This window comes from Trachinotus anak, unplaced genomic scaffold, assembly GCF_046630095.1.
Source record: "Trachinotus anak isolate AG129_WGS33_773 ecotype Australia unplaced genomic scaffold, CSIRO_AGI_Tana_v1 ptg000019l, whole genome shotgun sequence".
Taxonomy (NCBI): domain Eukaryota; kingdom Metazoa; phylum Chordata; class Actinopteri; order Carangiformes; family Carangidae; genus Trachinotus; species Trachinotus anak.
Genome location: NW_027273870.1, coordinates 14048642 through 14064615, shown reverse-complemented (window position 1 = coordinate 14064615; position 15974 = coordinate 14048642). Strand labels below are relative to the sequence as shown.

Here is a 15974-nt window from a genome sequence, read left to right as displayed (position 1 = left end):
AGACAAACTCACAGCAGGCTTTGTTTTTTCTTCTCTTACAGTCCATATAAAGACAGTGCTGTGCTGCCAAACATTGTTCAAACCTTCAGATCATTATTTTTTTTCTTATAAAAGCATCTTTCACAGATTTATCATGTTGTTTCTACAACACAGTTGGACTCATGATGGACAGTCCAAAAATAAGGATTCAAATTAATGCAGCAGAATCAGAGGTACTTTGGGCTAAAGCTAAAATCAAAGTAAAAATGCTACAATGATTATTGTAAGGTCTATTCCAGAAAGCAGGTTTAAGAAACTCTGACACTGCACTCTGAGCTGATGAACCTGAGATGGAAACTCTAAGTTTTCTGTTCCAGAACAGCTGGATGTGAGCCAGTTCAATCAACTCTGAGTTTGTTCACTCTGAGTTAACTGTGAGCATGATGAATTTAAAAGCCATCATCAATGGAGCTCCCTGGCTTCCCTGTGCTGTTTCACGCAGTTCTATTTTGTCTACAAAATAAGATTTTATGTTTTTAACTGAATCTTGGTTGCAAACTAATGAACGTACTCACTTTGTTGAGCTGTGCCCTCCACAATATGATTGCTTCAACCAACCCAGGGTCAGAGGTCATGGTGGGGGCCTTACAGAAAGAAAGATCTTTAAATGTCATCAGGTAACCTGTGAGGGATTTTCTTCCTTTGAAGTTCTCACTTTTAAACTTGGGGGTCCTCAGTGTGATCTATCACCCCCCAAAACCACCTGGTAGCTTTTTAGCAGAGTTCCCTGAATTTTTATCCACTCTTGCTTTAAGTCATAACAGAGTTGTTCTCTGTGGTGATTTTAATATACATGTTAACGACCCCACTAATGTTCAAGCCTGACAAACTAATGTCTAATAGGGATCTTAATCTAATTTCCTCCAGTGAAGAAACCACTTTTTCATCTAAAAAGGCCTCCGACAAAAAGAGATGAGACAGAGCACAGGAGGACTGTACCTAAGGACTACTGGGTCAAACCCAAGGCTGAATTCAGGCTTTCCCAGTCAGATCAGTCAGATCCCGTTCAGTGGGTGGACCATCAAAACCAGAGAGTTTTTTGAGTTTTTGCCAGCTCCAGATAGAGTGTCATTTGTGCGATAGCAGATAAAGTCCAAGAATTAATTTCTTTCCAAGTCCAACCGTGGAGCTGATACCGGTCTGTCTTTACTGAGATGGAGAACCATACGAGCTGCTAAAGGCTCCAGCTCGACTCAGAACTGATTTTCTTCCCCTGCATGTATCTGTAGCTTTATGCTTCATAATGTAACATGTCTGTTTTCATTAGTGACAGCTACAATAGCATGATAACAATATCTGACTTGCTGTTAAAAATATTATGAATTTCTTCGGTAAATGTTGCCATTGCTACCTGACTAACTGTCAGCATTGCTGTGGAGCCTATCATGGCAATTCTAGTGTGGACTAATGGTTAATGGTGGTTAGAATTTTTTTGGTGTGAGATTCTGGTGGTCTAGTGTGACATCTAGTGGCAGTGGCAATCATTTACGAAACCTTCAAGGTGGCACAGGCAAAGATACTAAATACAGAAGATAACGCATTATAGGCAGTGCCAGTAGTGCTTGCAAAGAGATACAGTATGAATTTTTGCCAGATTTTGCTGCTCATTTTTATCTGCTAGCTTAATATGTGATAAACCCAGTATAAGATCAATTCAGTCTTATAATGCTCTGTTTTCCCTCATAAAACAGTCAAATGATAATAACAGTCATAGTATTAATGAGGAAAGGATACAAGTTTTATTGAAGTTTTAACTTTTAATTCATGGTTTCACGTATAAGTTGTCTTAACTTCTGCCATTGGAAAGTGACATCTGCAGCAGTGAAACCAGACCAGAACCGACAAAGAGAAGAGATCTGTGTTGTGAGATATCGCAAAAACGTATTGCTGAAACAATACATGACATGGAAGTCATGATCCACCTTACACCTTATTCAGATTCTGATTGGCTACTTGCTTGCTACTTTGTTTTCGTGGGTTGGGTTGGTTAGATCTAGTCACTTGGAGAGAGCCTGGTTGGAGTAGGGTAAGAATATCAGGGTAAGCCAATTAGAGGCACAGTGAGGCAGATTCAGCTCAACAGTAAGTCTAACACTAGCTCATTTAAAATGGGCAAATGCAGAAACTTATACTGTAGGAAAAATTAGACAAAAGCAGGTGGGATGGAGGAGTATATGTGTCCTGTGTAGTCATCAAAGTCAATGCTACGTGTGTGTGTGTGTGTTTGGGGGGGGGGGGGGGGGGTTGCCATGGTGACAGAAGTATAATCTGTACTTTCCTATCAGCTGGGGGGGGGGGGGGGGGGGGGGGTTGCCATGGTGACAGAAGTATAATCTGTACTTTCCTATCAGCTATTCATCAGTTAGCGTGTCCTCAGTCTGTCCTATCACAGAAAGCATCACTTCATTCACATGAGATCAAACTTAGACACGTTAAGTTTCTCACGTCTGTCGCTGTTCAGGATGTTTGTCCATCTGATTTTAAGTAGCTTCAGAGGGTTAAAATGATAACAAGTGAGGCTTTGTGATGAGTCCAGAGAAAGTGATCTGAGGAGATACTGTGCAGCTCAGTTTGATGTATGGTCCTCTTCAGCTTTCAGCAGCCTCCTATCACGACCTCTGCTGAGCAACAGAAGAGTTTCCGTTGAAAAGGTGTAGTGCTAACTGACATTTCAAAAAGTACTTACATAAATTTGTACTTTGTCAACCTTCAGAATGTTGTACTTTTTATTGTAGAAATGAATGGAATAAGATTATGGTGCTGAAACCTCTGAAGGTGTCAAATTCATGCGGACAGATGTTTTGGAGTGAGACACAGCTGCAGGTTTGGCCCCTCGATGGTTGTCAGATGCTCTTCTGTCCTTCAGTTATTACAGACAGTGAATTAACAACAAGATGGTCCACTGTGCTTTAGTTATTACAAACAACAAACTAACCACAGACATTCCAAATTCTTACACTTACTATAGACAGTGACCTAACCACAGGCACACCACAGTCCTGCAGTTATGACAGAAAGAGAACAAACAACAGATGCTCCTGTTTCCTTCAGTTATTACAGACAGTGATCAATTACAGTTGTTCTACAGAATAAAAGGTTAATACAGACAGTGAAGAGACTCTCCCACATTTTTACAAACATAGAACTAACCACAGATCTTCCACTGTCCCTCAGTTATCACAGATAGTGAAATTACCACAGATACTAACTAACAACAGGAGCTCCACAGTCTTTGAATTATTACAGGCAATTAACTTATCACAAATGCTCTACTTTGTCACAGTTGTTGCAAACAGTGACCTAACTGTGGCTGCTCCACTTTCCCACAGTTAATGCAGACATTGAGCTAACCACAGATCTCTTACAGTGTTACAGTTTTACAGACAGTGAACTAACCACTGGTGCTCCTCTTTCCAACAGCTATAGCAAACAGTGTACTACCACAGACACTCCACTGTCCTTCAGTTATTACACATAGTGAACTAACCACAGACAACATGTTCTTGAAGTAAAAAAAAAAAAAAATACTGTATAAAGTGTGGGATTTTTAACAAATGAACAACATGGCAGGTGTAGGGTTGATCAATGATGACTGATTGTCTGATTGTCTGTTTCTTCACTGATAGATTGTGATCAGTTGAGCGTTGGCTGTGAGCAGGAGGAAGTCATTGAGAAATGAGTCCTGTTGCTCAAAGTCAGACAACGCTCTGACGTTGGTGCTTTACACACTTTCTGATGTGACCAGCTGAGGAAATTCAGCATCCAGATGCTGGCAGAGCTCTCACTTTTACTGACTTGTTACACTACACACAGCTGTGCAATTTGGAGAGCGACATGGATCCTCCTTTTGCCCACAACCAGCACAAAAAAACAACTGGCACCCCCCAGAATATGAGGGCTCCAACAGCACTACAACAAGGGCTGCAATTGGTGTACACATAATGTACAGTAGCAAATAATCACCTTTACACAGGTCTCCTAAAAGAGCAAAAGAATATTTATATTTTACTCAGACTAACTTTACCAACCCCTACACAAACAGATCAGACATAACCAACTCCTCTCCAGCCCCCCCTCTCCTCAGTCCACTTAGTTTATGTCAACAACACCCCACATAAAGACCCCGCCTGCCAAGAGCAACTAAAACACCATGTGAAAACTGACACTGAGCTTCAGCTGTGGAAAAACTCATCCAGAATTATATCAACATCCAAGTTACTCAGTGACACTAAAACCTCACTGTGTTCTGCTGCCACTGAGCTGTCACCTCTCAGGCTGTTTACATGTTAGTTTCAATTTGTCTAAACTTGACCTTTTAAAAGTGACACAAACTGACTCAGTCACCAACTGACATATATAACGACAGACTTTCATTTCAAAGTGAAATGACTGGCTGTAGGTTTTCACACTTTTCTTTCTGGTTCCTTGTTTTCAACATTCAATTGACTTGGCTAAATTGCTTGTATCATTTTGTCCATGTTTTGTAACCCTGCCTTAATGTCTTGAAGATACCTGGACTTTATAGTTCTTCTGAATGTTGTGGTCATTTGCACTGTTGTGTACTTCAGACCATCTCAGTGGTTTTCCCGACCATCACCAAAGGAGGAAAAATATTTTATAATTGTTTGTTTGAAATGAAAAAAGGCTGGGATCAAGTTGAAACACTGTTGTGGTCGTTGAGGCTTTTTGGACTTTGTAGTTCTTTTCTGAATGAACTTTGTAACATAAACCTTTGTCCCTGAAACATTATACCAACATTCTTTTTCTGCCCTTTACACTTTGCTCTTTCTCTTTCTTCATATCTGACTTTCTTTATGTCAACACAAAGACTCTGAAAAGCTTTGTAACAACTTCCTGTATGAAGGTGTAAGTAGCACTGCTGCACTGCTTCTCAGAGCCGTAACAGAAACATCAGATCGTCAGCAGCCAGGTGTCCATCCAAATAAAGCACGCACTTCATCACAGCTGATGCAATTATCTTGTTTCCCTCCTCTGCTGCTGTGTGGAGATAAAGAGCTGGTGTAGCTGATTCTCCAGTCGCTGCCATTAAAGCAGTGCAGAAGAAGATGAGCTTATTAAAAGATCCAGTCAAGGCTCAGCTCTTCTTTCTACACAACACAACACAGACTTAGGCCCACTACATCAAAAAGAAGACGGAGGAGGTGAAGAGGGCAAACAGGATGTTGTCTGTCAAACATGAGTTCAGATGTTAATTTATTCTTGTTCTTGGATGACACCATTATCTATGGTATAAACAGCTGTTCCTCAACTCTCTGTTTCTTTCTCCTCCCCCACCCTCTTTTTCTCCTCTTAATGCCAACCGTTTGAGGTGAAGGCCATCCACCCTGAGCCTGGTTATCATGAAGGTTTCTTCCTGTTAAAAGGGAGTTTTTCCCTCCCCCCTGTCGCCAAGTGTTTGCTCTTTGTGGGAACTGTTGAGCTATTCTCTATATTACAGTAAGGTCTGAACTTTACCCTGTAAAGTACCTTGAGATAATGTATGTTATGATTTGGTGCTATACAAATAAAACTGAATTGAACTGAATTGTTAATAATAAATTGAAGATGGTCAAGGCTTTGTATTCTAACATTAAGAAGATGGGAAGATGGACATACCTTTGTTTTCATGAAACTTTGTCACTGATGCCACAACAGGGAACAAACTCAAATATTTACATTAGCACTCACTGTAACAATGTGGTACTTAAAGGGAACAAGGGGCAATTATCAGTGCTTCAGATTACAGAGTGTGAACCCTTTAGTTCCCCTGTAACTACCAAGGGGGGCAACACCACTACACATGTTTGTTTACGAGTCTCAAAATCTAAATTAACTGCAGAGTGTGCTGTCAGATAATATTAACCACGTGTGCTGTCAGTCACACTTTGTGTATTTTTTCTTGCTATAGTTGTGTTTATTTCCTGGGATTAAAGGAGGTTGTATAAAGGTGAGCTTGCACCTTGAGGAGCTATGATGTTGGCTGAACACAACTGCCAGTGAGAAGACTTTAAACATTACAACAACTTATAACATATATCTGTCAACATGTGGTTACATCTAAATACAACACAGTGAAGTCCATGAAGGGTGAGCCATGAGGCCATAAACCAGCATCCAGTAATGAAGCTTGCTGGTGAGGTGAATGATAGCTCCAGAGGCCCGACAGTATCCATGAAGATACACTGTCTCCTATCTGTGATCTGTAGATATTTTTAAATCCCCCAGAAATTATATGAATCACAAACTGGATGAATTTAGAGACACACTGTGATTTTCTGCTCTGGGAAGAGACTCATTTTTTAGATTTGCATTCCAGAGACAATCAGCTGGTGTCACTTCAGCACCATGGACAGAGACAGACGGTAACAGGTCTGCTGGTGTCAGTTCAGCACCATGGACAGCGACAGTCACACTGGACTCCCTAGCGAAGGGGACAGGAGGCTCCAACTGCTCTCAGCTGGGAGACACAGTAATAATAATAATAATAACGCAGGTAAACCCGCTATTAAAAGCCGATACACTCCTTTTCCACCGCCAGTCGAGTCAGTTCTGTTCGGACTCAGGACCATGGATGTATTATAAGACCGGATCAGGACAAACACAACCGCGGGGAGCGATGTCACCTCTGCGCTTAGAGCACACACACACTAACACACAGAAGCAGTGGAAGGAGAGTGAGCTGCTAGCCGCCCTGCAAACTGGTGAAAGTCTGTCAAAGTGTCACGGCCTCTGTATGAGATGTTTCGATCTGTGATTGTGCGTTTTTAAAACTTTTGGAGCTGCAGCTCACTCTTTCATCCCCACCATCAGTGCAGCCGCGGAGTTTCTGGTGTAACGGCACCATGCTGGACAGGTGACAGGTGTGTGTCTGTGTCCTCTGAGAGACGTTACAGCAGGAAAAGAGGCGAAAATTAGCGGGTTCACCCGGGTTTTGTGTTTACATCAATGCCGATCGGAACCGATCGGAGCAGGAGCCAATAAATAACCGTGTCTCCTGCAAATTCATTTCACCCGGCTATGAATGCTGATTAAACCCTTCATCGTTGCTGTCAAAAGCCCGGTGTTAGCGGCTCTTAGCAGGTTTTTTGACCGGTGGAAAATGGGCTAAGTTAGCTCCGTGTATAGCTTATAAGTTAGTTTTCTTACCGATGCCGGCATCTAAATAGATATGGTCCAGGGCATCAGACAATTTAGAGCAATTTGTAATATGAAAATATATACAACCCGTGTGTGCGTGTGTGTGTGTGTACAATCAATGTAGCTGTTGGACGCAGTCATGTTTCCTTTCAGCATAAATTTGTTAGACCGTTAAGCAATGCGGAAGCTCTCCTGGCGGTGGGCGTGCCTCAGTGCCTCAGCGGACACGCCCCCAGAGTTCCAGAGTTGATAATACTGGTTATTTTTTCACAAGTTTGAAAGCTAATTTTATATATTATTTTTATTCATTCAAATTTGGCAGGGGGTTTAATATGCAATTTTTCTGTGGTGTGGAAAACTCAGAACTCATATGTTTTTCTGCTTTACAGAATCTTTAAGATATTGTCGGTTGTGCCTTCCTAAATCCGGCCTGGTGGATCCTCAGAACTCCTATTTCTGGGTCTGGAAGTGGGTCTGGAGTCTTGCAGCCAGCACCCTTTCTGTCACTTGCCCGAGATTGCTCAGGAGGCTAATAGGTCTATAGATTGCAGGCAAATGAGGGTTTTTGTGTGGTTTGGGGATCATAGACATCAAAGCTGATTTCCAGGGTTTTGGAAAATAACCAGTATGGAGGCAGAAGTTATTAGGTCTGCTAATTGGGCTAAAAACTCAACTGATGCCTCTTTGATTAACCAGTTGTCCACTGTGTCCTCACTAGGAGCTTTTATTGTCAGTTCGATTACTATAACCTCTTTGATTAGAGGATGGTTGATTGTGAAGTTTACTATGGGTAGATGAGTGGGCAAACTAACCTGGCGCTCTACTATTTCCTTCCACTCTGGGGTCATCAAAGGGTCATCTGGGCATGAGTGTACATTTTGTAAGTACTCTTTGAGGACATGTGCCTTTTCTTTTTCTTCTTCAATTATTTGGCTGTTATGTGTTAAAACTGTAATTCTTGAATTATTTTTATGTCTGTTGAGCTGATTGATCAAATGTTTTAGGGTTTTGGTCATTATTTAAATTTGTATAAAACCTGTTCCATGCCTTCTCTCATTCTTATTTGAGTGCTTTCCGTATTTGTGTTTGTAATTGGTTGACTTTATGTTTAGTCTCTGGAGAGCTTGTTTTCATAAATTATCTTCTTAATCTTCTTTTCATTTTGATGAGTTGTATCAGAGATGTATCAGAGTTGTATTTCGACTGATTGGACTTCAAAATTAAGAGAGACGAATAAGCGTAGGTGGTCACTGCCGATGTAACCACAAATGGCAGATGTGTTCACTCTTCCAGCTGTTTCTGGGGTGCAGAGGCAGAGATCTAGGATGTCCACTGAATTGTATGGGTAGAATATGCGTTGGCTCATCATTGTTGAGAAGGACTAGCTCAGTCTGTCAATTATAGTGTTCAATACCGTGCCTGACCGGTTTGTATTTTTATTGTTGAAGTGAGTGTTTTGCATTAAAATCTCCCATTATTATTACTTTCTTTTCTTTGAGAACAATCTCTTGAAAATATGGGAAGAGGGAATTACACCAGGAGGACAGTAAACTGACATCACTAGAATGTTGGAATTTGGGGAGAGTTTGATTCTTGCAGTTGTATATTTATTATTTTGAACTTGTTCTGGACTTAGTGAGACAACAATTTCATTGTATACAATGGATCTTTTCATGAGCAGGGCAACTCCTCCACCTTTACCTTGGGGTACCTTGGGTTGCAGGGGCCTGAGCCAATCCCAGCTGACATTGGCCAGAGTACGTGGAGGGAACCCACACAGATGCGGGGAGAACATACAAACACAGAAAGGCCTCAGGGTTTGAACCCAGAACTTTCTTGCTGTGAGACAACAGTGCTAAACACTGCACCACTGTGCAATTTTATAATTTTAAGTCTTTATACTAACCAATGTCAGTCTAAATAGCGGGTTTTGTCCATTTGTGTGTGTGCTTATTTAATTTAATTTCATTTGATAGGTACAATGCAATTTAACATAGTTCCAGAACAGAGCATGAAACTAATGTGCTGCACAAAGGGTTAAAAACTATTGCTGATTCTCAACTCTTGACCCTTGTTTGGATTTTACATGTACAATTCAACAGTCCATTTTAACTATCATAAATCTACAAAACACTAGAAATATAGAAGTAGAATAACATAATGAACTAAAATATATTTCTTGCGATCTATAGTCTAAAAAGATACAACAATTGATATTATACAATTAGTTAAAATATAAAGATATACCATCTAAAAAAAAGACAACAATAGCATCACAAGCACAAAAATAATCAAACGCTAAATATATCTGTTGTGCCATGATTTGCTTCTCTGTATGACGGTTTGTCACAAAGGATATTGTCATTGTCTCCATTATTGTAGTGTTTCTATTATAACTCTGGATCAGGGGATTAATCTTAATAAGTTGTGTTCCTGAGTGAACAACAGCAGAAACACATGTTGACAAGAATAAAAGGTCAAGAAACAGGGACATTTTTTTGTCTGCTAATTTGTAAATTGAATTAGCAAAAGTGATTTCATATAGATAAGAAACATACTGGCTATATTATCAGAATATACTTCAATGTTTCTGAACACTGCAAAATCAGTGTAATGGATCCTACTTTATCATGAGTTCTTCCCATTAACGTTTTTTATTTTACTAGTTTTTGTCCCAAATGAGTAGTATCGATAATACCGACGGGCCGGTTCTCAGTCAAAGGAAACGGCTCTTTGAGAACAGTTGTGTGGCTCTGAAAAGAGCCTTTGTTTCGGTTCAGGTGGTTCGGACTGAAAACAGCTTACTTCTTCTTCGCTGCTGCCTTCTTCACTTTGGGCTTGGCGGTCTTCTTCGCGGGGGCTTTCTTGGCTGCGGGGGCCTTCTTGACCGCCTTCTTGACCACCTTCTTGGGGCTCTTGGTGACCTTCTTGGGGCTCTTGGCTGCTTTCTTGACCGCTGCGGGTTTCTTAGCCTTCTTCGGAGACTTCTTAGCAGCTGCTGGCTTCTTAGCTGCCGCCGTCTTGGGCTTTTTAGCCGCTGCGGGTTTCTTGGCGGGGGCTTTCTTGGCTTTAGGAGCGGCTTTCTTAGCGGGCTTCTTGGCTTTGGGTTCAACCTTCTTGTTCATCTTGAAGGATCCGGAGGCCCCGGTCCCCTTGGTCTGGACCAGAGTCCCCTTGGTCACCAGGCTCTTGATGGCGGTCTTAACGCGGGTATTGTTCTTCTCTACATCGTAGCCTCCGGCAGCCAGAGCCTTCTTGAGGGCGGCCGTCGACACGCCGCTCCGCTCCTTGGACGCAGCCACAGCTTTAACGATGAGCTCCCCGAGACTGGGGCCAACCTTCTTCGGCTTGGGGGCCTTCTTTTTGGCGGCTTTGGCCGGCGCGGCGGCGGCTGGAGCTGGGGCGACTTCTACCATTGTTTCCTCTTCGCTGAGTATCGACCAGGATGATCGCACTGACTGAGTGGACTGATGAGGAGCCTGCAGCAGGAGGCGGTACTTAAACACACCATGAGAACCGTGGAGACTCAGTCCAGCCCTGGCTCCTCGGTGCAGTCTGAGCACCGGGACATTTGTGTTTTCTCGTCCCTGATTAAAGACTAAAAAGCCCCTGTGGGAGAGGAGCTGGTGGCTGAAAGTGAAGGGAGCTGAGAGCGGACGTTGGTCTTTTCACATTGAAGTCATGAGGAGCTCTGATGCTCTCTGCGTTTTGTTCGTGAAACCTCTGAACATCACCCGTTCACCGTGGGGCCCAGCGCTGCTCAGCGGCTTTCCCCACTTATTTCTCTCCTATAATGATTTCAAATGCACCAAAGCTGCACCAAAACTACTTTTCCAGCTGCTCCACATGTTCATTCAGAGATCCCATGTAAAAACAACCACCTGGTGATGAGCAGTTTGTAATAAAGTGGAGTTATTTTCCCAGCAGCAAACACACTACTGATAGCTGAGGCTCATGGTGAAGTTCAGCCAGGCTCCCTGTCAGGGCTGTGAACACCTCATGCTGAGGATGATGATGAGGATGATGATGGATATTACTGAACACATTAAGAAATACAAGTTAGTCTGATGTGCCAGAACAAAGGAGTGAGAGTCCAGATTTTCTATGACTTCAAATGAACGCTGACAATAGTTGAAATTAAAACAAAGACAAGAAGTAGAGTTTCACATTGTTGGTACTTTACACTGCTCTGAAAAAAACTCCAGACAAAAGTAAAGAGTCTTTGCTGAGTGTCATAAATATTTCACCACAATAATTCAATGTATGGTCTTCGCCATAAGAACAGGAAACACACCCAGAGCAGATCTACCATCGTCAACAGTGACTGACAGTGACAGGGCTGTGTCCGAAATCACTCACTACTCCCTATATAATAATATTTGCAGTGCTGTCCAAATGTATAGTGAGAATCATTATACCCTATATTGTGGACTCATAAGTAGTGCATAACCCATGGTGACAAAGCAAGTAATATATACCATCATGCATTGCACTCAGGTTGAAAATATTACCGGAGTTATGTCCAAAAGTGTTTTTTATTTTACAGATGAGCATGATAAATCATCCTCTACATAGAACTCCCTGAATAGCGAGTAGGGAGTGAGTGGTTGACTTCAGACACAACCATGGTCAACAATTTGTTTGTTTCTGACATGGACGAGAATGGTAGATAAAGTACTGGGCCCTGGTGCACAAAACTCCTTATGTCTCTACTTAAACATGACTCTTAAGATCGAAATTCTCTTTAGCTGGGGGAGTTACCTAAGGTTCTTGCAAAGAATCTCATAAAAGGTTTCCTTAGTTAAAGAAAGAAATTAAAGCATTTACAGCAATGAAACAGATTTTATAGCAATTCTACAGTTTCCATGGAGACCATTTGTTTGCTGGCATCATCTAACAAAGTTGGTCTGTAGGTGAATATAACAAAAGTAAATCTTAACTTAAGGTGTTTTGACTTAAGGCCCCGGGTCTTCTCTTCTGTGTAAGAGATCAACCTGAGCTGTACAGGTGAAGAGGGGAAACACACCTACACTTTCAAGTTTCAAGTCAGATGTTTAATTACAAATAAATCAAATTTAAAGCCTACAGAAATTAAAACATATAATTGTAATTTGTGCTGTGTGTTCCCAACGTGCTCTCTCAGGGCCTGTGTGAGGGGCCGGTGCACAGTGCAGGACGGACACACACAGACTGCTCTCAGTGACAATGGATAGAATTAGACATTACCATAAATGTGGTTAAGTGTTTTACATTTAAAGGAGACCTACTTATTTTCTTTTTTTAGTGTTCAGGATACGTTTACAACATAAAACAAAAAATAGCGAGGCAGATTGTGGCAAATGTACATAGATAGCTCAAGGAAATATCCCAAGACCCTTAAGTTTCATGAACTAGTTGTACAGACCTCTTTCACATCCCGACACGTCACTGATACATGTGCATCATTGTGTGAAATTAAACAAGGGAATCTCGGTTGCTATAATTTCTGTAACACAGCTTATAATAAATGTGCTCCATTTCTGTTTGTTGTTTTTCTTCAATATTTCAGTAAATAATCAACTCAGGAGTCTGGTGTTCTGTACAAAGGATATCAGCTCTTTCCGACTCAGTGAGCGGCTCTTAAAAGAGCCTTTGTGTTGTTGCGTTGATGATCACAGTTTAACCGCCGAAGCCGTACAGAGTGCGGCCCTGCCTCTTCAGAGCGTACACCACATCCATGGCGGTCACCGTCTTCCTCTTGGCGTGCTCGGTGTAGGTGACGGCATCACGGATCACGTTCTCCAGGAAAACCTTCAACACACCGCGGGTCTCCTCGTAGATCAGACCGGAGATACGCTTCACTCCACCACGGCGGGCCAGGCGGCGGATGGCGGGCTTGGTGATGCCCTGGATGTTATCACGGAGAACTTTACGGTGACGCTTAGCGCCTCCTTTTCCGAGTCCCTTTCCTCCTTTGCCTCTTCCGCTCATTTTCACAGTTCAATGATTCTCTAAAGAACACTGATTATTATTTGCTCTGAATGCCCTGCTACATAAACCCTGTCTGAGGACGTAATAGGAGACAGAGGCGGGCCTCTTCTTCTTCTTCTTCTTCTTCTTCTTCTTCTTCTATGGAATTTCATAATGAGTTTTCATCTCTCCCAGTTTTCAGTGCTCACTGCTTTCCTCACCATGGCCGTCATGGAAATGTTAGAGGAATAAATATGAAGGACAAAAATGAACGTATTTATTTGAACCTATGTCCGGCTATTTTTGTCCTTCATACAAGGAAGCAAACTTGTTGCCAAAATAAAAATTCTACCTTCCTTTATATTCATAAACATACTTTTTAATGACCTTGAAAGAAAAACAACTAATCAACTAATCAAACTCTACCAATGGCTCTTCTCAGAGCACTTTCCACAGTAACAGTGTTACCTTGTTCACCTCCTGCTGATCAATGGCAGTTGTCAACATGCTGATCATTTTCACCTGAGTCACATTAAACAGATAATGTAGATGTTTGTGAGAGAAAAAATGAAGTCCTTTAAACTATGACTTTACATGTGGTCCACTGTTAGCTTATAGTCCAGTATTGATTATGTCCCTGAATAACAGAGTCCACATATTACCCATTCCCTCTTTATACTATAACTGTTTGGTGGTGCCTTCGGTAAAAGTGATAACACATTTCTCTGAGTTTTCACCTGAAATCTGCTATGTTTTTATTGGATATTGACTCTCTCAGAAAAAAGTAAGGGACCTCTGAGAAGAAGAGAGAAGCCTAAGAGAGGAGATGTAAAATTATAGTGAGTTGTTTGTTGCTTCTTAAAACCACAATTATATCTTCTTATGGAAATTAACGCTTAAAATAAAGCACAGAAGGATAGATTTTGGACCTTTAAGAAACCAACACAAACATGGCCAAACCCTCCACTTGATTCTTATAATCTAAGTGCTTATACTGCTATCATGACTTGGCCATCTCTGATCATTGTTGTGTTCCGTTTGAGGTTCCTTTTCCAACTGAAGAGTAAATCACTTAACCAAGAACTACCATGTCTCTCCTCCATTAGCTCCCTGTGTATACATATGGTAGCTCACTTTACAAATCTACTTCTTACTGACACAGCTGCACCGATAAACACGAGAAAAAGCTGCTGATAGAACCCGCACCTTGGAGAAACCAGAGTCATTTATTTACATATGTTATATTTTCCAGGTGTGTGAGAGACTGGGAGCTGCTCTTTATGAGAAGCGAGTGTGTGGCTCTTAAAAGAGCCTTTGTGTCGGTGTTTCCCCGCAGCTTTACTTGGACTTGGCGGGCTTCTCGGTCTTCTTGGGCAGCAGCACCGCCTGGATGTTGGGCAGCACGCCGCCCTGAGCGATGGTGACTCCGCCCAGCAGCTTGTTGAGCTCCTCGTCGTTGCGGACGGCCAGCTGCAGGTGGCGGGGGATGATACGGGTCTTCTTGTTGTCGCGGGCGGCGTTCCCAGCCAGCTCCAGGATCTCAGCGGTCAGGTACTCCAGCACGGCCGCCAGGTACACCGGGGCGCCGGCACCCACACGCTGAGCGTAGTTGCCTTTACGCAACAGCCTGTGAACACGACCGACCGGGAACTGGAGCCCGGCCCGGGAGGAACGGGTCTTGGCCTTAGCTCTGGCTTTTCCACCGGTTTTGCCTCGTCCGCTCATTTTGATGAAATTTGCTCTCTACAGTCTGAAGTCAGAGAAACTGTGGAGCAAAGTGACGAAATCCTCCTTTATATGTCCGCGGAGAGCGCGGGACGGCCCCCGTCAGACCAACCAGAGAAGAGGCTCCCAGCAGAGCAGCAGAGGGCGGCCTGCCTGGAGCGGAGCGGACAAATTCAAAAGACTTTCCTCCAATAAGCAGCGGAGCTTCAAGCGGCGGGTCGCTCCTCTAGGCGGTGCTGAGCTCAACGAGGAGCCCTCCACCAATCAGGGCCCGGGGTGTGGAGCAGCGTCACAGTTTCACAGCCGGTCCCACAGTTTAAGAGCCGAGGGTCGCTTGTTTTGTCGACACTTTTCTCTCCCGCTCAGAGACAGAAGAAGCAGGATGGCTAGAACCAAGCAGACCGCCCGTAAATCCACCGGAGGCAAAGCCCCCAGGAAGCAGCTGGCCACCAAGGCTGCGCGTAAGAGCGCCCCGGCCACCGGCGGCGTGAAGAAGCCTCACCGTTACAGACCCGGTACCGTGGCTCTGAGAGAGATCCGTCGCTACCAGAAATCCACGGAGCTGCTGATCCGGAAGCTGCCCTTCCAGCGCCTGGTCAGAGAAATCGCTCAGGACTTCAAGACCGACCTGCGCTTCCAGAGCTCCGCCGTCATGGCTCTGCAGGAGGCCAGCGAGGCTTACCTGGTCGGTCTGTTCGAGGACACCAACCTGTGCGCCATCCACGCCAAGAGGGTCACCATCATGCCCAAAGACATCCAGCTGGCCCGCCGCATCCGCGGAGAGAGAGCTTAAGCTCTCTGCTGCTGCAGCTTCACTCAACAACAAAGGCTCTTTTAAGAGCCACTTCACTTTGCACTAAGAGCCAAGTCCTCTGCTGCTGTTGGCACTTTATGACATCTTAGTTCATTAATTATATCTTATTATTATTATTATTATTATTATTATTATTATTATTATTATTATTATTATTATTATTATTGAACATTACTTCGTGTGTTTTTGGAGACGTTACAGGCTTGTCTTTGATTCTGTTGTCCATAAAACAGGCTGCTGCACTAGCTTCCTCAACCAGGACTCCAACAGCTCCATACTCCACATATGGGCTGTAAATGTAGTTTTGTGT

General features: G+C 43.0%; 4 protein-coding genes across 4 annotated transcripts; 1 reads left to right on the top strand and 3 right to left on the bottom strand.

The window, feature by feature from the left end:
* Positions 1 to 9926: 9926 nt before the first annotated feature.
* Positions 9927 to 10657, bottom strand: LOC139637019 (histone H1-like). Its single transcript, XM_071505488.1, has one exon. The coding sequence runs from the start codon at positions 10590 to 10592 to the stop codon at positions 9978 to 9980; it is 615 nt and encodes a 204-aa protein (XP_071361589.1). The 5' UTR covers positions 10593 to 10657; the 3' UTR covers positions 9927 to 9977.
* Positions 10658 to 12787: 2130 nt separating this feature from the next.
* Positions 12788 to 13190, bottom strand: LOC139637035 (histone H4). Its single transcript, XM_071505505.1, has one exon. It carries the CDS (start codon positions 13144 to 13146, stop codon positions 12835 to 12837), a length of 312 nt encoding a protein of 103 aa, XP_071361606.1. The 5' UTR covers positions 13147 to 13190; the 3' UTR covers positions 12788 to 12834.
* A 1229-nt stretch (positions 13191 to 14419) lies between these two features.
* On the bottom strand, positions 14420 to 14850 carry LOC139637028 (histone H2A-like). The gene has a single exon (XM_071505498.1). The coding sequence runs from the start codon at positions 14848 to 14850 to the stop codon at positions 14464 to 14466; it is 387 nt and encodes a 128-aa protein (XP_071361599.1). The 3' UTR covers positions 14420 to 14463.
* Positions 14851 to 14854: 4 nt separating this feature from the next.
* On the top strand, positions 14855 to 15688 carry LOC139637010 (histone H3-like). Its single transcript, XM_071505478.1, has one exon. It carries the CDS (start codon positions 14855 to 14857, stop codon positions 15641 to 15643), a length of 789 nt encoding a protein of 262 aa, XP_071361579.1. The 3' UTR covers positions 15644 to 15688.
* The last annotated feature ends 286 nt before the right edge of the window (positions 15689 to 15974 follow it).